Source organism: Ranitomeya imitator, chromosome 9 (genome assembly GCF_032444005.1).
Source record: "Ranitomeya imitator isolate aRanImi1 chromosome 9, aRanImi1.pri, whole genome shotgun sequence".
Lineage (NCBI taxonomy): Eukaryota > Metazoa > Chordata > Amphibia > Anura > Dendrobatidae > Ranitomeya > Ranitomeya imitator.
Genome location: NC_091290.1, coordinates 37286498 through 37307704, shown reverse-complemented (window position 1 = coordinate 37307704; position 21207 = coordinate 37286498). Strand labels below are relative to the sequence as shown.

At 43.5% G+C, this 21207-nt stretch overlaps 1 protein-coding gene across 3 annotated transcripts in view; it reads left to right on the top strand.

Annotated features, from left to right (window-relative positions):
• Positions 1-17968, top strand: part of FERMT3 (FERM domain containing kindlin 3) — a 35043-nt gene extending 17075 nt beyond the window's left edge. For 2 of the 3 annotated variants that reach the window (XM_069740518.1, XM_069740519.1), the window contains exons 5-15: positions 1960-2131; positions 3755-3857; positions 4791-4898; positions 11655-11786; positions 12367-12416; positions 12498-12622; positions 13805-13911; positions 13994-14206; positions 15327-15451; positions 16323-16464; positions 17284-17968. In XM_069740518.1, the coding sequence (XP_069596619.1) occupies positions 1960-2131; positions 3755-3857; positions 4791-4898; positions 11655-11786; positions 12367-12416; positions 12498-12622; positions 13805-13911; positions 13994-14206; positions 15327-15451; positions 16323-16464; positions 17284-17466 (1460 nt within the window). In that variant the 3' untranslated portion in view covers positions 17467-17968. The remainder of the gene's footprint in view (positions 1-1959; positions 2132-3754; positions 3858-4790; positions 4899-11654; positions 11787-12366; positions 12417-12497; positions 12623-13804; positions 13912-13993; positions 14207-15326; positions 15452-16322; positions 16465-17283) is intronic. The other variant, XM_069740520.1, reaches the window with a different exon arrangement.
• The last annotated feature ends 3239 nt before the right edge of the window (positions 17969-21207 follow it).

The following is a 21207-nucleotide window of genomic DNA, read 5'->3' as shown; positions in this document are numbered from 1 at the left end:
GGTGGTGCAGAGAGACTGGGGAGTGGTGGTGCATAGAGACTGTGGAGAGTGGTGGTGCAGAGAGACTGTGGAGAGTGGTGGTGCAGAGAGACTGTGGGGAGTGGTGGTGCAGAGACTGTGGAGAGTGGTGGTGCAGAGAGACTGTGGAGAGTGGTGGTGCAGAGACTGTGGAGAGTGGGGGTGCAGAGAGACTGTGGAGAGTGGTGGTGCAGAGAGACTGTGGAGAGTGGTGGTGTAGAGAGACTGTGGAGAGTGGGGGTGCAGAGACTGTGGAGAGTGGGGGTGCAGAGAGAGTGTGGAGAGCGGTGGTGCAGAGACTGTGGGGAGTGGTGGTGCAGAGAGCCTGTGGAGAGTGGTGGTGCAGAGATACTGTGGAGAGTGGTGGTGCAGAGAGAGTGTGGAGAGTGGTGGTGCAGAGAGAGTGTGGAGAGTGGTGGTGTAGAGAGACTGTGGAGAGTGGGGGTGCAGAGACTGTGGAGAGTGGTGGTGCAGAGATACTGTGGAGAGTGGTGGTGCAGAGAGAGTGTGGAGAGTGGTGGTGCAGAGAGAGTGTGGAGAGTGGTGGTGTAGAGAGACTGTGGAGAGTGGGGGTGCAGAGACTGTGGAGAGTGGTGGTGCAGAGATACTGTGGAAAGTGGTGGTGCAGAGAGAGTGTGGAGAGTGGTGGTGCAGAGAGAGTGTGGAGAGTGGTGGTGTAGAGAGACTGTGGAGAGTGGGGGTGCAGAGACTGTGGGGAGTGGTGGTGCAGAGAGCCTGTGGAGAGTGGTGGTGCAGAGATACTGTGGAGAGTGGTGGTGCAGAGAGAGTGTGGAGAGTGGTGGTGCAGAGAGAGTGTGGAGAGTGGTGGTGTAGAGAGACTGTGGAGAGTGGGGGTGCAGAGACTGTGGAGAGTGGTGGTGCAGAGATACTGTGGAGAGTGGTGGTGCAGAGAGAGTGTGGAGAGTGGTGGTGCAGAGAGAGTGTGGAGAGTGGTGGTGTAGAGAGACTGTGGAGAGTGGGGGTGCAGAGACTGTGGAGAGTGGTGGTGCAGAGATACTGTGGAGAGTGGTGGTGCAGAGAGAGTGTGGAGAGTGGTGGTGCAGAGAGAGTGTGGAGAGTGGTGGTGTAGAGAGACTGTGGAGAGTGGGGGTGCAGAGACTGTGGAGAGTGGTGGTGCAGAGATACTGTGGAAAGTGGTGGTGCAGAGAGAGTGTGGAGAGTGGTGGTGCAGAGAGAGTGTGGAGAGTGGTGGTGTAGAGAGACTGTGGAGAGTGGGGGTGCAGAGACTGTGGAGAGTGGTGGTGCAGAGATACTGTGGAGAGTGGTGGTGCAGAGAGAGTGTGGAGAGTGGTGGTGCAGAGAGAGTGTGGAGAGTGGTGGTGTAGAGAGACTGTGGAGAGTGGGGGTGCAGAGACTGTGGAGAGTGGTGGTGCAGAGATACTGTGGAAAGTGGTGGTGCAGAGAGAGTGTGGAGAGTGGTGGTGCAGAGAGAGTGTGGAGAGTGGTGGTGTAGAGAGACTGTGGAGAGTGGTGGTGCAGAGATACTGTGGAGAGTGGTGGTGCAGAGAGACTGTGGAGAGTGGGGGTGCAGAGAGCCTGAGAAACAGATTATTGTGTCTGTAATTATCATCCTGTTGCAGGTCTCAGTCAGTGCGGCTGATGTGTTCACAGCAGAATTATGGTCTGCAGACATGTATCACTTACAAGCTCAATGATTTATTATAGTTTTACAATGTGTTGCCTATCTGTGATTTTTTAAGAAGCTGTTCGGAAAAACAAAAAATCAAGAGGCGACCCTGTCCTCCACTTGTCCCCATCTCTTGCAGCTCATCCTCTGACTACACAACCTTATTGCCACTTTTATGACCCCTTTTCTCGCATTATAATCAACTCTCGTTGACTTCTCCTTTTTCTTTTCTTGTGATCCTTCTACGGTTTCATTAATCCTTCTTATTCGACGTCTTCCTACTTCCCCCACAGCCAGAGAAGGACAGGTACAGTTTGGCGGAGTTCCACCTCACTTTATTGGTTCTCCTGAAGGACAGGATTGTTACAAAGCCTTATCCGTCTGCCAAACCGGACTGACTCCTGAAGACGTACAGAAGAGATACAAGCCCACTTCTGTGACCGATAAAACTGCAGTACATGCCAGGTATGAATTGTCCCCCAGGATAGTTTGGGGTTTTACCTTTGCTTTTTAAATAGTGCTGCATTCTGTGTTGATTTCTAGGGCTATCTCTGAAATCTATCGCCCAGCCATGGCTTGTGAGAATAACCATAAGAAATCATTGGAACTTAGAAGGAGACTTTAATGAGCATTGGTTCTCACACACCAGGAGATGACTTATAGGGGTATTCCCTTCTCCAGGATCTTTTCCCAGTATGTAATAGGTGTAATAATAAAAATAACATTATGAAATACCTCCAATTAGAAATGTAGTATAGTTCTTCTGATTTTCTATGTCACTTACACCATGTTCAGGCATTGCAGGATCTTAGGTATCCATGGTTACATCCACTGATGAAGTGACAGTTAGCTACCTGCTAGTGGTTGTTACCATGGATACCTAAAGTTCTGCAATGCCTGCACATGAGGAAAGAGACATAGCAAATCAGAAGAACTATACTGCATTTCTAATTGGAGGTATTTGCTAATATTATTGTTATTATTATTACACCTAGTACATATTGGGATAGGATCGTGGAAATGGCAATACCTCTTTAAGCACTGGATATACAAAAAATATGTTATAAGGTAAACGTGTCAGACTGAATGATGATGATCCTCAAATGCCCAACAATCACAAAAAAATCTTTAACCCATTAGTTTCACTGGATCATAATTTCCTATATTGTAATTAGTTACAACATATAACATATTAGCTACATAGGCAGCACGGTGGCTCAGTGGTTAGCACTGTTGCTTTGCAGCGCTGGGGTTCTGGATTCAAATCCCACCAATGACAACATCTGCAAAGAGTTTGTGTGTTCATTGTGGGTTTCCTTAAACACCTGTTTGCATTCAAGGTACTGTTGGGTTCACTTACTTTCATGTATCAGCACAGACCTTCACTTCTTTCCTCTTTGTGTAAATTCCTCCTTTTCTGTAGCCTGTGTTTTCTACCCTCCCTGAGACTGTACATGCTTCCTTCCCTCGCTCCATTTTTGTGATCTTTTTAGACCTCATTCCTGCCATCTCTTCAGACAGAATTTTTTTTAATGTTCATTAGTTTCCTAAATGCAAGTTGTGCAACTTTGTAAATAGTCTTCATTAAAATCGTAGTACGTTTTTGCTGCTGCAGTGTCTGTAAATCCTTTATCTAGCTCAGTACTTTTGTCATACATCGATCTGTCACAGATCCTGCTAAGTCCTCAATCCTTTCTGCTCACCTCTCCCTACTCTCAGTGTCAGACACTGCTGCAGTAAAAACGTACTACGTTTTTAATGAAGACTATTTACAAAGTTGCACAACTTGGATTTAGGAAATTAATGAACAATTAAAATAAATTCTGTCTGAATGTGAGCATAGCCTTTAATGACTAAAATGAAAAAGAAGCTGTACTGGCTGTTCTGAGGACCGCTATCTGACGGAACCAAAAATATTCCATGATTTCCGATTTTCAGCCTAGCCAGCAGATAGGTGACCACCTCTTAGCCGTGGAATAAATTAACTCATCGAGAACCGTAACAATGTTCTACTGCTCCAGTTATCTATCTATAGAACCCCATATACTTTGCAGCTTTATTTAAGGTTTTCTCATCTTCTCTATGTAGGTGGCTCGATTCCTCCAAGTCTCTCATGCAGCAAGGAGTCCAGGAAGGGGACAGACTATGGCTTCAGTTTAAATATTACACTTTTCATGACTTGGAGCCAAAGGTGAGAGACAATATAACGTAATTCTGTAATAATGTTATCCAAAAGAATGGAGATGACACCGGTTCTATGCAGAAAAGACAATAAGGTCCTTCTTATTCTCCTATGTGAAAAAATTGATCCGATTTTCATCCATTTTTGATTCCTTACTATGTTTTTTTTATATGTAAAAAGAAAAAAAAAATTCAATATTCTCCTGCCCATTAACCAGTGAAAATCGGACACCACTTGAATGACCCCCGAACGCCATCTGTGTGTTTTCTGATTTTTTTTTTTCACGCAAGCACTGATTTGAATGGACACATTTGATCCAAGACTAGAAATAAAAAAATGGATGTCTCTGATCATTTTTTTTAGGACACTCATTCATCATTGCTATTTCTTCTGTTTTCTTGGGTAATTTTCCCTTATTTTGTGGCGTTTGCATTAGCGCCTTATCCTCTAATAATTTGCACTGTTTTTTTTAAGTTGTTCTTTTTTGGATTTTTTTCCCCTTTGACTACTTTGCCTATCCAGACATTTAAGCGAGATTTATGAAATGCGACTTTTACCAAATGTCACCTTTTTTTTGGCACAAATCACTTCCCATCTGGGGTAAAGTTTCCATTGGAATTTTTAGTTTGGTGCCTTTTAAGACAAAATTGCGACTTTTTAGAGGATTTGTGACATTTTTGCACTAACAAGTAACAAAAAAACAAAACAGTAGAAGGCAAAAATAAAGAACGTTTTTGATGTTGCGGCAAATACGCGAGTCATTGCGCCACTTTGTAGAATTTGGTGCAAAGAAGCGTGACCTCAGTCGATTGCAAATGCTGAATTGTTTCTTCGGTCTGAAAAAACACACAAACGTGAGCATCCTTGTAAATCAAAGAACACATATAAAAAACCTATGTCTGAATGAGGCCCAAAGCGGAGACTAATGATTTGTAATCTCAGATGGATGCCGTACGGATTAATCTGCTGTTTGAACAAGCGCGGTGGGCGGTTCTTTTAGAGGAAGCAGAGTGCACAGAAGAGGAGATGATGACGTTTGCTGCTCTGCAGGTACCAGATATTTAGTGATCACTTTCTTTCGATAATACTTAACAAAATATGTTATGTGTTGCCATGTGACACAGAGAATCCAGCCTAACTCCAGGATTAGGAATCAGCACCGCAGCTGTGGTTGTCTTTTTGTAGAAACAGCGCCGCGCCTGTCTACTGGTTGTGTCTGGTATTGCAGCCTGATAATGTAAATGTGGATGAGCTTTATTATCAGACTAGAGAAACTACACAGTCTTCAGTCTTTTCCTTCGATGGTCACAAAAGATTTGCTTAAATCTATAGTGTGTGAGAATATAAGAAACTTAGACAAATAAGCTTCTTTCTCCACTTATAAGCCACCTCTTCTCCCATGCTTAGTGAACTTACCTTTCAATAAGAAAAACAGCTAAATGTTGTATTGATCAAAACATGGTGAAGTGTCTATGGTGGGCGGAGGAGTAAGGAGCACTCAGCACATCCAGACACCAGGCAGACACAGGCAGAGCATGTCTAGCTTTTAGCAAATGTATTTCACTGCAGTGCTGGATTCACAGCCACACAGCTCAGTGCTGCTGGATAATATCCTTCATGCTGCTGCTGCTTTTCTCTATGTGCTATAGAGAATAATGATCATGAATCCATCTCTCTGTGTGTGCTGCATATAGGAGGCATCATAGCAGCTTGCGTCCACACAGCTAGAGCATGCTATAGCTTTTAGCACATGTATTTCAAGGCAGTTCTTGATTCACAGCCACAATGCTGCAGTATAATATCCTCCATGCAGCTGCTGCTGCTTTTGTCTCTGTCCTACAGAGAATGAAGATCAGGAATGCATCTCTCTGCTTGTGCTATGTATATGAGATATCTGTTATGATGCGGTGGTCTAGGAGCAACATGGAACGAGCTCTGAAGGAAGTGGTAACTGTACTGACCGCAGTCCCTAAGTTCAACACAACACTAGAAGTAGCCGTGGAATGCTCCTAACTCTCCCTAGGCATCTCATCACAGCCTAAGAGCTAACTACTCCTAAAGATAGAAGCAGGAAAGCTATCTTGCCTCAGAGAAAATCCCCAAAGGATAGATTAGCCCCCCACAAATAATGACTGTGAGTGGAGAGGGAAAAGACATACACAGAATGAAACCAGGATGAGCACAGGAGGCCAGCCTAGCTAAATAGATAGGACAGGATGGAATACTGTGCGGTCAGTATAAAACACTACAAAAATCCACGCAGTTTACAAAAATCTCCTCACCTGACTAAAGGTGTGGAGGGTAAATCTGCTTCCCAGAGTTTCCAGCAAGACAGAATTAATTCATACTGATAAGCTGGACAAACAAAGAAAGCACAGGACGGATAAGTCCACAATCTATGGACAGAAAAGAGCAAGCAAAAACTTAGCTTTGCTGAACTGGTCAGGATAACAGGGAAATCCAAAGAGATGTGAGTCCAACCAGGAACCATTTACAAGTGGCACTGGCTGAAGGAACAGCCAGGCCTAAATAGCCGAGCAGAAGAGACGATAAGTGGAGGCAGCTGGTGACAGCTAACTCCAAGGAGCAGCCATACCACTTGAAACCACAAGAGGGAGCCCAAGAGCAGAACTCACAAAAGTGCCACTTACAACCACCGGAGGGAGCCCAAGAGCGGAATTCACAACAGATATCACAGCAGCTTGTGTCCACACAGGCAGGGCATGCAATAGCTCTTAGCAAATGTATTTCACTGCAGTGCTAGATTCACAACTACACAGCTCAGTGCTACTGAATAATATCATCCATGCAGCTTCTATAGGTGATATCACAGAAGCTTGTGTCCACATAGGCAGGGCATGCAATAGCTCTTAGCAAATGTACTTCACCGCAGTGCTGGATTCACAACAACACAGCTCAGTGCTACTGAATAATATCATCCATGCAGCTTATATAGGTGATATCACAGCAGCTTGTGTCCACACAGGCAGGGCATGCAATAGCTCTTAGCAAATCTATTTTACTGCAGTGCTGGATTCACAACTACACAGCTCAGTGCTACTGAATAATATCCTGTCTGTCTACTATAGAAAATGACGATCAGAAATCTCTTTGTGTGTGCTGTGTATAGGAGACAGCATAGCAGCTTGTCTCCACCCAGCAGCTCAGAGACAATTGAAAATTAGAAATAGAATCTGCACAGGAAAACATTTTTTTAAAAATGTAGCATACAAGTCATACAGTGGTCAGAAATACAGTTATACACATGACAGCCTACTATGAAAGCAAAAGTGAAAATGGTGATGATCTGTCACTGCGAGTGGCCATCTGACGCTGCAGATCCTCTCCAGGTCCAGTGCTCTGGTCAAACTTCCAGCAATAGTTACCCCCTCTGTGTATGATTGCAGGGGAAGCATCTGATTTGTATCTTTTTGCAGCTGTTCCGTGATATCATTCTATTTTTTAATATTCTGTACAGCTCGATGGCTGCAGTTTACTTTATTATTCAAAACGCTGAATAGGTTTCTCGTTTTATTCCTCCCATGGTAGTAATAGGACATTCATTAACTGCAAATGTTCCTCTTTATACTTCACGTTCTACATAACAGCCATTGTGCCCTTGGGAGTTAAGGATGCAATTTTCTCCGGGTAATTAAGTCATCTTTCATTAAGGTTTCCAAATCACCCTTACGATATAAGTGCTCATCGCCAAGCTAATAAAAATTATCTGACGACGAGAAAGTAAATTGAATTTAGGTAGGTAAAAAATGGAATGCAGAGTAGACGGTGGCTTTTTGGGGGGAATAGTAAAATCTACCTGACACACGGCACACAACTGTTGTGCCGTAACGCTGTACCATCATGCTGTGCCGTAACGTTGTGCCGCAACGATGTGCCGTAAAGTTGTGCCGCAACGATGTACCGTAATGTTTTGTCGTAACGCTGTGCCGTAATGTTGTGCCATAATGTTGTGCCGCAACGATGTGCCGTAAAGTTGTGCCGCAACGATGTAACGTAATGTTGTGTCGTAACGCTGTGCTGTAATGTTCTGCCGTAACGCTGTACCGTTAGGCCCCTACGTGAATTAGTTCTTTAGTTCTTGTTTATTTGTAGTTTGGCAGCAAAACCTGAATCTTCTACAGTTTCGGCCATAATGCCACAATATTTTAGCATCTATTTTACGGCCCCAGTGAAAGTACAATATATGGGCTCATTCAGTCCAACAGTTCATCATAATGCGCAGTTCCACCCGCTTTCGAGGTGGTAGTCGCCCCCTGACTTCTTTGGCCCCATGTGGCTGCACAGGCTGCACAGGCCGCCCCTGGATCCCCGCTCAGGTCAGCCCCAACTACTTTCCCAATGAGCATTAGGAACCTGTACAGAGGACTTGCACTCCAGGCTAGAGAAAATATCGGAGAGTCCTTGATCCCTTCTCAGGCACGGAAAGGAAGGAGGTGATCAAAGACCTGGGTGCTGATGATTTTACATTTGGATGAAAAATTGAAGATATAGTTTGTACTTCTGTGTTGCATCCAAATTTCATCCATTTTTCACCGATCTATTGTTAATGGATAAGTAAAAGCTCAACAGTCAACTTCCTTTTGGTTTTAAAATGTGGAAAAATCTGGCTGCAACACGGAGGCAAAACGGGTGACACCCGAGAGAAAAACGGTCTGTTGTACACGGTTATAAAAGTAGACACCGATGTGTGAATGGAGCCTCATGAGGACAGCCTCACATGTGAGAAAAAACAACGGGTTATTTTGATCAGAGTGTGGTCCGAGTGTCATCCGTTTTTCTCGTATGTGGAGAAAAAAATAACAAGTTTCCCCATCTCTTCCTTTGTAACAGTCCGTGAAGATTGGATCACACTTAGATGTCATCCGAGTGCAGTCCGATTTTTTTCACGGACCGTTTGACTTGCATTCATGATTTTGGTCCAACCCCTGGGTCAAAAATGGTCATTTTTCGGCGATTTTCCATGGACATGTGAATGGCCCCATAGACCAGGTACAAGTGTTATCTGTGAAAACCATAGATAGCGCTTGTTTGCACAAAACAGATGTCTGAATGAGGCCTAACAGTGATTTGTTTAGTAGCAAGGGAAGTGAATGGAGATAAAAAGTTAGGATCTATGTTGCATATGAGACATTTGCTGAACCCAAACTTTTGGCTGTGCCTGCGCCCCCAGCTTCTTTGGTAAAGAGTATTTTGTTACGCTGCTGATTTTCTACATATCGGTGTCCTCTATAGTTAGGACGCATAAGGCCGGCGTCACACTCAGCGTAGGGAAATACAGTCCGTTTTTTAAATGCGTAATAAGCAGAAAAGATCCCAAAACAGTGTTCCGTATGTCATCCGTAGGCAGGGTGTGCCTGCGTATTTTACGCATGTCATCCTCCGTATGTAATCCGTACTGCGTTTTTTCTCTCGCAACCTTGCAAAATGGACATATCATGGATCCATGGGCTCAAGTATTCGTGAAAACATATATACAGTATATATATATATATATATATATATATACATATATATATATATCATTGAGACACATATATATATATATTTATATTTAATACAGCGCTAGATAGCAGAAAAGCCGGTAATTTAATTGCTGGCTTTTGCTATCTCCTTATCAAACCCGACAGGATATGAGACATGGTTTACATACAGTAAACCATTTCATATTCCTTTTTTTTGCATATTCCTCACTAATAATGTTAGTAGAGTCTATGTACAAAATTTGGGGGCTCTAGCTGTTAAAATAAAGGGTTAATTCACGGGAAAAACTGGCGTGGGCTCCCGCGCAATTTTCTCCGCCAGAGTGGGAAAGCCAGTGACTGAGGGCAGATATTAATAGCCTAGAGAGGGACCATGGTTATAGGACCCCCTGGCTAAAAATATCTGCCCCCAGCCACCCCAGAAAAGGCACATCTGTAAGATGCGCCTATGCTGGCTCTTAGCCACTCTCTTCCCACTCCCCTGTAGTGGTGGGATATGGGGTAATAAGGGGTTAATGTCACCTTGCTAATGTAAGGTGACATTAAGCCTGGTTATTAATGGAGAGATGTCAATAAGACACCTATCCATTATTAATCCAATAATATTAAAGGGTTAATAATACACACACAATAAGAATAAAGTATTTTATTGAAATAAAAACACACATGTGGTTGTAAAATCTTTATTATACACTTAATCCACCTGAAGACCCTCCTTCTGTAAAAGAAAAAAAAGAAAAAAGCAACAATATCCCATACCTCTCCGGCGCTCAGTCACGTCCCACGCTGTAAATCCATCTGAAGGGGTTAAATAATTTTACAACCAGGTGCCTGCTAATGCAGCTGTGCTCCTGCCTGTAAAAACTGGGGAATGGATTGAAAGCAGGGGAACGTAGCTACCTAGACTTGCGGTGCTGTGCCCCCTGCTGCCATAAACATAAATTTTTCTGAATATTTTCTCACGCTCGAGTTTATATGAGGTTATGCCAGCAGGGGGCGCAGCACCGCAAGTCTGCGATGCTACGTTCCCCTGCTTTCTATTAATTCCCCAGATTTTACAAGCAGGAGCACAGCTGCATTAGCAGGCTCCTGGCTGTAAAATTATTTAACCCCTTCAGATGGATTTACAGCGTGGGACGTGACTGAGCGCCGGAGAGGTATGGGATATTGTTGCTTTTTTCTTTTACAGAACGAGGGTCTTCAGATGGATTAAGTGTATAATAAAGATTTTACAACCACGTGTTTTTATTTCAATAAAATACTTTATTCTTATTATGTGTGTGTATTATTAACCCTTTAATATTATTAGATTAATAATGGATAGGTGTCTTATTGACAGCTCTCCATTATTAACCAGGCTTAATGTCACCTTACATTAGCAAGGTGACATTAACCCCTTATTACCCCATATCCCACCGCTACAGGGAAGTGGGAAGAGAGAGGTTAAGTGCCAGAATAGGCGCATCTTACAGATGTGCCTTTTCTGGGGTGACTGGGGACAGATGTGTTTAGCCAGGGGGGTCCTATAACCATGGTCCCTCTCCAGGCTATTAATATCTGCCCTCGGTCACTGGCTTTCCCACTCTGGCGGAGAAAATTGCGCGGGAGCCCACGCCAGTTTTTTCCGTGAATTAACCCTTTATTTTAATAGCTAGAGCCCCAAAATTTTGTACACAGACTCTACTAACATTATTAGTGAGGAATATGCAAATAAAGGGATATGAAATGGTTTACTGTATGTAAACCATGTCTCATAACCTGTCGAGTTTGAGATAGCAAAAGCCGGCAACTGAATTACCGGCCTTTCTGCTATCTAGCGCTGTATTATATATAAATATATATGTGTGTGTCTCAATGACATATATATATCCCTATACTATGTGTAGACATTAATGTTATCTGTTCTAACCTGTCAGTGTGATTTTACTGTACACCGCGCTGAATTGCCGGCTTTTCTATAGGACACCGCTGCGTATTTCTCGCAAGTCACACTGTTGGTCCGTGTGTAATCCGTATTTTTCTCGCCCCCATAGACTTTCATTGGTGGATTTTTTGCGCAATACGCTGACAAACGCAGCATGTTGCGATTTTCTCCCCCCGTAAAATACGGCTGCGAAATATATGGCAGATAGGAGCTGCCCCACAGAGAATCATTGGTCCGTGTGCAATGCATAGTTTTTGCGCCTCTCATACGTCCGTAAAACTCTCTAGTGTGTCGCCGGCCTTCTATTGACCTCTGTACTGATGGATTTCAGGTGATGAAATCAATAACAATGTACATTTTCTTCTCTGTTTTTTTTTCTAGTACCATGTGAATAAACTGTCTGTAACCTCGGATCCAATGCTTTTGCCCCAAGACCCTGCTCTCCAGGACCTGGATGAGGCGCTGTCACATCTGGAAGTAAAATTAGAAGCATCTACTCCCAGCGAGGCTCTGGTATGGCAGGCACAATGCCACTGACCATCACCATGTTTGCCACCTTTGTTCCAATTTTTTACTTAAATGCATGTAGTTTTGGCTAAAATTAATTTTTCATAAAAAAAAAAATTGTGCTGAACTTTCTATTGCTAACTGCAGAATATGTTAACTGAGAATCTGTCAGTGAGCTGATAACACTTATCTTCCTTCTTCCGAGCTCTTCTCAGCTGATTTATCACCGCGAACATCAGTCAAACTTTTATGTGGTCACAAATCAGCTGAGAAAAGCTCTAAATAAGAAAAATCAGAATGAGTTCACTGGCGTATTCTCAGTTTACTCATTCTGCAGCCAGCTATAGACAGTGTAACACAGAAGCTATAGAAGGATAACAGTTAACATTTTTAAATGAAACTCAATTGCAAAAATTTATTTTTTGCACAAAAATAAATGTCTCAAGTATCAAAATTGCCCCCGAAACCATCCATATCCTTTAATCTGAGAATTTCTTGATACCTGGGTTATATGATATCTGTTATTTACCACTATATACATACGGTATATACCATTTTTATCTTCATCTACCTTTCTCTTTGCTAGGAAGGAATTGAACTTGAACCTGAGCTGCAGGAGTATCTGAAGGTTTTCAGGTGACGTCTTCTGTTCTTCTCGTACCGCCTGTCTTTACACGTGGTGCTTGGACAGTACTAACTATTTAATATTGACCTCAGGCCCCGGAAAATGACTCTTAAAGGCTACAAACAGAATTGGGTGATGCTGAAAGGAACCAATGTGTCATGTTATAAAAGCAAAGAAGAGGCCAGAGGGGAACCATTGATCCTACTAGCACTAAAAGGTGATTAATAGTCATTTTATTAATTATGCTTTGGTTATGTATCGCTATCATATTCCGCGGCGCTTTACAGACATTATCAGCATCGCTGTCCCCATTGGGGCTCACAATCTACATTCCCTATCAGTATGTCTCTGGAATGTTGGAGAAAACCGGAGAACCCGGAGGAAACCCACGCAAACACGGAGAGAACATACAACATGCAGGTGTTGTCCTTGGTGGGATTTGAACCCAGGACCCCAGAGCTCCAAAGCTTCAGTGCTAACCACTGAGCCACCCACATTTTACATGGTAAAATGGATCATAATAGCCAAAAGCATGTGCTCAATGCAGGGACATAGTCTGGCTTTCTATCATCCACTCCTCTCCATCATATAAAGTGGTTCTGCTGCCAATACAGCGTGCATCACTAATAGTAATAAAGTGACCCTCCAAAAAATAAGAAATTAAGCTTTGTTTCCTGCACTTGTGATAAAGTGCCTGTAAACCTGTACAAGAATCAACTCTCTGCCATCCACATAAGTAGCCCTGTGGTCCTTCGGTACAGCAGAGACTAGGAATGTATACCTTTAGGGGTGGGCACCAGCCTGAGAAATGTGATCTCAGGCTTACTCAGTGTCGTCGCACTTCTTGCATCGGTGCCCACCAGTGACGAGAGAACGTGCTGGGATAAGGTGTTATCTGAGCATGCTCGGGTGCTAACCGAGTGACTTCGGGGTGCTCAAAAAATATGTTTGAGTCCCTGTGTCTGATGTAGGAAACAGCGTGTAGTCTTTCAATAATAATAATAATCTTTATTTTTATATAGCGCTAACATATTCCGCAGCGCTTTACAGTTTGCACACATTATCATCGCTGTCCCCAATGGGGCTCACAATCTAAATGCCCTATCAGTATGTCTTTGGAATGTGGGAAGAAACCAGAGTACCCGGAGGAAAGTTACGCAAACACGGAGAGAACATACAAACTCTTTGCAGATGTTGTCCTAGGTGGGATTAGAACCCAGGACCCCAACGCTGCAAGACTGCAGTGCTAACCACTGCGCCACCGTGCTGCCCCCTGGGTTGTTTAGAAGCCACCCATAATTGTACTACACTACTGTACATGTGCCAGCAGTCCACTAACGCTAGTGATACCGCACTAATTTTGCTGGAAATTAAATGTCCTCACCCTTTTTTTTTCCAGGATGTGAAGTTATTCCAGAGGTCAATATTGCTTCCCAGAAGTTCTGTATTAAGCTCCTAGTCCCGTCCCCAGAAGGAATGAATGAAGTTTACTTGCGTTGTGAAAATGTAGGTATCCATCAGGTCCTAGAAATCACTGCGTCCAGGAACCAAAAAACAGAGCTAATACAATATATCAACTGGTCTTTAGGAGCAGCAATATGCCTGCTGGATGGCTGGTTGCCGATTGGCAGCGAAAGGACGCACCATGGGTGACTCCTCTTATGATGGAGAAGTGCAAAGCATACTATCCTTCCTGACTCTCCAGAAATCCAAACCTCAAACTTCAGCCTCAGCCGCGGAGTCCATCAACATGCTTGCCTTGGTATCACCGAGATACCAGAAAAAGCTCAAACTTAAGCAGGTGAGGCGTTACAGTCCGTCATCTGGTTAGATATTTGGGTCGTCGCACAATAAGGTTTTTGAGGAGGTAAAAAAAATGATATGTTTTTAGGTAGGAGTTTTTGGAGCAGAAACTCTTCAAGGGTGTGTGTGCACAACGTGTTTTATCCAATAATTTTCTTTCACAAAGTCACTTTTTTTGGCTGAAGTGGCTCTGCTGGCGGCGGCTTTTTTTCTAGGATGGCTTCCAAACAAATCCACCCCAAAAATGAACATGTTACTTCATTTAACCGCCTCTTGTTTTTTGCACCCTGTAGATGTTAAAACAAGTAACAAAAGGCGGAACATGCGGGACAGCAATGTGTTGTGCATAGTTCATTTTTTGTGGCACAAAGGGAACATAACCCAATCGATTCGCGTGGTTTTTGGAGACTTCCTTTTCTAAAAACTCCATGTGATCAGACCCTACTAGTGCAAACAACTTCAGGAAACTCGCATTTTGGGTGGAATTTTTAATACCCTGAACTGTTTTCTGAAGAGGCCTCGAAGAGCATTTTGGAAGAGTTTTTTTTCTTGAAGCATTCTTTACATCGTTCCAGTATGCCGCAGAAAGGTCCTAATGGTGGTCGCCATACTTTATATGGGGGAAAACTTGATGACACGTTCCCTTGCTATGCGCACACGCTGCGGATTTTGCCGTTTTCCATGTGGTTTACAGTACCATGTAAACCTATGAAAAACAAAATCCGCAGTGCACATGCTGCGGAAAAAACTGCGCAGAAACGCAGCGGTTTATATTCCGCAGCTTGTCAATTCTTTGTGCGGATTCCGAAGCGGTTTACACCTGCTCCTCAATAGGAATCTGCAGGTGGAATCCGCACAAAACCGCAGTAAATCCGCACTGCGGTTTACCTGCGGATTTACCAAAATCAGTGCGGAAAAATCCGCACACCATTCCGCAGCATGTGCACATAGCCTCAGAGTTTTTGAAGCGATATTTGATTTGTTTTTTTTTAAGCAGGCGCACTCAAAAAAATTTCTAAAAAGCATAGTGTGCACATCCTCTTACTTTCTAGATTTAGTTTTCAGCACCTTCCAACTACAGGTTTCCTGAATTTAGCTTTATATGACTCTTTTTTTAGCTGTCGCCTCGTATACTGGAGGCCTACCAGAATATTGCCCAGATTACACTTATGGAGGCCAAACTGCGCTTCATACAGGACTGGCAATCTCTTCCAGATTTCGGAGTCTCCTACTTCCTCGTAAGGTTAGTGATTTATCTTATATAACGGCGTCATCAGTTCTATAGGAAGCAACCACAGTGTCGCCGAAATTCTTGTTGGACGTGCAGTCCGATCAGTGGACAGCAAGGTATAGAGCGGAGAAGCTGAGAAGAATGGATGGAGAAGGGGTGCACTCACTTTCTCTTTAGTATTATTCTGCTTGTCCTTACTTCGGGTTGTTTCTAGGGGCCAACTCCTGCACAGGCGCCCACTGGGGACTTCACCTGTCCCCCTCTGGTTCAGTTCGAGCCTACCCGGAACCAAGGCTGGTCTGATAGAAAATAGGAATAGTTCACACAAACACATACAAAACCCCATCCATTATTACATTTGCGCCATTTTTCATCTAGTTTTTGGTGTTTTTCTCGCCTTATTTTTTTTTTAAATTTGTGCCTTTATTTTAAAAAATATATTGTTTATGTCTTTGTTATGTTCGCCATTGTGGTCAGTATTGGAGGTTCCATATATTTACAGCTTATTCATTACCTGTTTTTGCAACAACTGCACTCCAGTCTTCCCCTGGAGTGATTTTTATGTACCGTATGCCTGGAATTTTTGCACAATTTTTGTAAACTTTGAATGGAACATGCAACCTTGTGCTGTAAAAGGGCACAAAAAAGAAGAGCGTTTTTGATTTAGCATAAAATTCATGAGCTGCTAGTGCAAAAAAAGAATTTGGAGCAAAAAAAGGCCAAAATAACAAAATTAAATAAAAAAATGACTTCATCTTATATGACAATCCGCTCTTCCCATACCCCCTCTATTTACACCAGATGTGATGATTTGGGCTCTTTTATGTCTGGACGGTTGGATCATTCACTTTCATCCATGTATTTCTTCCATACCAATCTCTAGGTTTAAAGGGGCTCGTCGGGACGAGATATTGGGCATTGCCAGCAACCGATTAATCAGAATAGACATAAATGTTGGAGACGTGGTGAAAACCTGGATGTACAGTAACATGAAGCAGTGGAACGTAAACTGGGATATCCGACAGGTAAAAGGGCAGTGTTAGACGAGCTGGATGGATGTGATATACACTGGCAGGGGGGGAAGTGTATGTTATCCTCTGATATGGGCAAATACCGCAGACCTATTAAAACCTAGCAGCCAATATAGGGGAATCTGTCATCCCCAAAAATGCAATTTAAATAAGCCAAGCCATTATATAAGGGACGTATTCCCTATCCAAATCTTACCAGCATTGTACCGGTTAGTAGTACAGTGCCTGAGAAAATGACTTAATTCAAATGCAAAGTAGGGGGCTTCGGTGCACCGCTGATGTGGCCAAGAGCGCAGGTCATCACTACACCTCATTTTGCCCGTTGTGGACTGCCTCTGCTTGACACCGCTTGCTTCCCGGAGAGATCACTGCCTCAACTAAACCAGGGTGTGTGCACATGCGCACCGACACTGCCTGAGGCCAGCCGCACACACAGTGTCATTGCAGGTGTACACATAGTACAACATGCAAAAGGAGGGAGCATAATGGTGGCTCTTGGCCATGCCAGGGGTGCACCGAAGACCCCTAATTTGCACTTGAATTAAAGGCGTTGCACCAGTAACAGGAATGGTGCAAGTATGATTTTTATAGACGCTAAGTCCCCTACATTAGTGTATGTGCTCGTTAAAAGTGCATTTCGGGGGTTACAGACTCCCTTAAATACGAGTTAGTAGCAAACTTCAGGGAAGTGGTTGTTTGGATTTGTTCTACATGATGGAGTGGGGGGTATTGCAGCTTTACCGGTAATTTTGCCACCTACCGTATTTAGGTAAAACCTTATATTTTTTTTCTCCTTCCTGGTTTATATTTCAGGTGTCCATTGAATTCACTGAGAACATTAACGTTGCCTTCACATGTGTTTCTGCTTCATGCAAAGTTGTCCACGAATACATAGGCGGCTACATCTTCATGTCTACACGGGCAAAAGATGGTGGTCTGAAAGGCCTCAACGAAGAGTTGTTCCATAAACTTACTGGTGGCCACGAAGCCCTGTAGGAATCTCCTGCGATGTCCACGGCCGTCATCATTTCCATATAAGATGACTGCATTTCCTAACGATCACTCGCAGCGTTCTCCAAGTTTATGTTTTTCACAAGTTGATTATATGTTCATAAACATGGAAAAGCTGCAGTAAGAAATCTTTCTGCCTTACAACACGGCTGTTACATCTACATGTAGGAAAAGTCCTACAAGGGCAGGAAAAGTCCTACAAGGGCAGATCCTGCTTTATCTTATATAAATCTGGCACTGCTTTGTAAGTACGCCACAGAGGAAGCAGCATCATAGCACAAGCATCTATTGGGAGTGAGCAACGCTGTCATTGTACTCTCATACCACTGTTCATACATGTCCATTATAATGGGTTTAAGCAGGTGTAAAAATAAGATTATACATCATTCCTGTAGAGAGAAATTATTAAATGATTAGAAAATAAACTAGTTATTATGAATGGTTGTTACATTTTACTTCTGTACAATAAATTCTTGTATCACCTCCATTCTCTCGCTAGTCTCTTCTGTCAGGCTGGGTGCTAGTTGGGTTGCGGATTATTAATACATTATAGTTTTTTTTTTTTTATATCCATATTAAAAGGGGATTTCCAGTTTCGGAAAGAGCGTCCCTAGTCACAGTTTGCACTAAAAAAATAAAACTGTGCTTTACTCACACTCCTCAGGTCTGACGCTGAGTCTTCACCGCTACTCCCAGTGTCTATAAGTGGCACATGTTCAGTGTTTGATCAGTATTTTACATCAGTATTTATAAGCCATAATCAGGAATGGAACAATCAGAGGAAAAGAAGAATAGAAACACGTCACCACTTTTGCATTTATCACCCACTCCTGGTTTTGGCTTACAAATACTGATGTAAAATACTGACCAAATACTGAATGTGACCTTCTTGTCTGCAGCACTGATGTCATACTGACAGTACTCCAACCAATCGCTGAGCTCAGTGGGTCTGAGTGGCTTGTGATGTCACCTCAGGCAGTTCAGTTATTGGCTGCAGCGCGGTGACGTCAGCACTACAGGCCATAATACAGGTCCTTCTCAAAAAATTAGCATATAGTGTTAAATTTCATTATTTCCCATAATGTAATGATTACAATTAAACTTTCATATATTATAGATTCATTATCCACCAACTGAAATTTGTCAGGTCTTTTATTGTTTTAATACTGATGATTTTGGCATACAACTCCTGATAACCCAAAAAACCTGTCTCAATAAATTAGCATATTTCACCCATCCAATCAAATAAAAGTGTTTTTTAATAACAAACAAAAAAACCATCAAATAATAATGTTCAGTTATGCACTCAATACTTGGTCGGGAATCCTTTGGCAGAAATGACTGCTTCAATGCGGCGTGGCATGGAGGCAATCAGCCTGTGACACTGCTGAGATGTTATGGAGGCCCAGGATGCTTCAATAGCGGCCTTAAGCTCATCCAGAGTGTTGGGTCTTGCGTCTCTCAACTTTCTCTTCACAATATCCCACAGATTCTCTATGGGGTTCAGGTCAGGAGAGTTGGCAGGCCAATTGAGCACAGTAATACCATGGTCAGTAAACCATTTACCAGTGGTTTTGGCACTGTGAGCAGGTGCCAGGTTGTGCTGAAAAATGAAATCTTCATCTCCATAAAGCATTTCAGCCGATGGAAGCATGAAGTGCTCCAAAATCTCCTGATAGCTAGCTGCATTGACCCTGCCCTTGATGAAACACAGTGGACCAACACCAGCAGCTGACATGGCACCCCACACCATCACGGACTGTGGGTACTTGACACTGGACTTTTGGCATTTCCTTCTCCCCAGTCTCTGCCACCTTGATTTCAGAATGACATGCAAAATTTGCTTTCATCAGAAAAAAATACTTGGGACCACTTAGCAACAGTCCAGTGCTGCTTCTCTGTAGCCCAGGTCAGGCGCCTCTGCCGCTGTTTATGGTTCAAAAGTGGCTTTACCTGGGGAATGCGGCACCTGTAGCCCATTTCCTGCACACGCCTGTGCACGGTGGCTCTGGATGTTTCCACACCAGACTCAGTCCACTGCTTCCTCAGGTTCCCCAAGGTCTGGAATCGGTCCTTCTCCACAATCTTCCTCAGGGTCCGGTCTCCTCTTCTCGTTGTACAGCGTTTTCTGCCACATTGTTTCCTTCCAACAGACTTACCATTGAGGTGCCTTGATACAGCACTCTGGGAACAGCCTATTTGTTGAGAAATTTCTTTCTGGGTCTTACCCTCTTGCTTGAGGGTGTCAATGATGGCCTTCTTGACATCTGTCAGGTCGCTAGTCTTACCCATGATGGGGGTTTTGAGTAATGAACCAGGCAGGGAGTTTATAAAAGCCTCAGGTATATTTTGCATGTGTTTAGAGTTATTAGTTGATTCAGAAGATTAGGGTAATAGGTCGTTTAGAGAACCTTTTCTTGATATGCTAATTTATTGAGACAGGTTTTTTGGGTTATCAGGAGTTGTATGCCAAAATCATCAGTATTAAAACAATAAAAGACCTGACAAATTTCAGTTGGTGGATAATGAATCTATAATATATGAAAGTTTAATTGTAATCATTACATTATGGTAAATAATGAAATTTAACACTGGTGAGGGTGACTAAAGGACAGGATTTATTTTTTTAAAGAAATTGCAGCCGGGAAACAGAGTTTTCTGAAACCTGAACCCCCTTAAGTTGTTTCAACCTGCAGATTTTTTGTGCTTCTGGACCATTATGTTATGTGTATTAGAGAGCTCTGATTCTCCTCTGACAGCAGATCTGGTGGGGAAATAAGAATTCCAACATGCCCGACCCTTTCTTCCATAAATGATTAAAGGCGTTTTCCACAATTTAAATGTACAGTGTAGAAATAGGATACATGTTATGAGCACAATTGTGGGAGTCAGACTACTTGCAGGTAATGCATCTGTAGCTGCAGAGACGAATTACAGAAAGTATGCGCAGCTCTTCACTTCTCTTCTCCTGCTTTTCAATCTGTCAATTTGCACACAGAGAGATGGGCTATCATTTCAGGGCTACAGCTCCACTCCTGCAGACCCGCTTCCGCCTGCTACAGACTCTCTTCCGCCTGCTACAGATCCACTTCCGCCTGCTACAGACCCACTTCCACCTGCTACAGATCCACTTCCGCCTGCTACAGCCCCGCTTCCGCCTGCTACAGATCCACTTCCACCTGCTACAGACCCACTTCCACCTGCTACAGATCCACTTCTGCCTGCTACAGATCCACTTCCGCCCGCTACAGATCCACTTCCGCCCGCTACAGACCCACTTCCGCCCGCTGCAGACCCACTTCCGCCCGCTACAGACCCACTTCCGCCCGCTACAGACACACTTCCGCCCGCTACAGATCCACTTCCGCCCGCTACAGACCCACTTCCGCCCGCTACAGACCCACTTCCGCCCGCTACAGATCCACTTCCGCCTGCTACAGACCCACTTCCGCCTGCTACAGATCCACTTCCGCCTGCTACAGACCCACTTCCGCCTGCTACAGACCCACTTCCGCCTGCTACAGATCTACTTCCGCCTGCTACGCTACAGACCCACTTCCGCCTGCTACAGATCCACTTCCGCCTGATACAGACCCACTTCTGCCTGTTACAGACTCACTTCCACTTTTGGCTTGTGGGAATGGGAGTGGAAGCTTCATTTTTTCATTCATATTTTATGTCATGGTTATTTTGCAAATAGAATAGATTGGCTCACGGTTATGATTC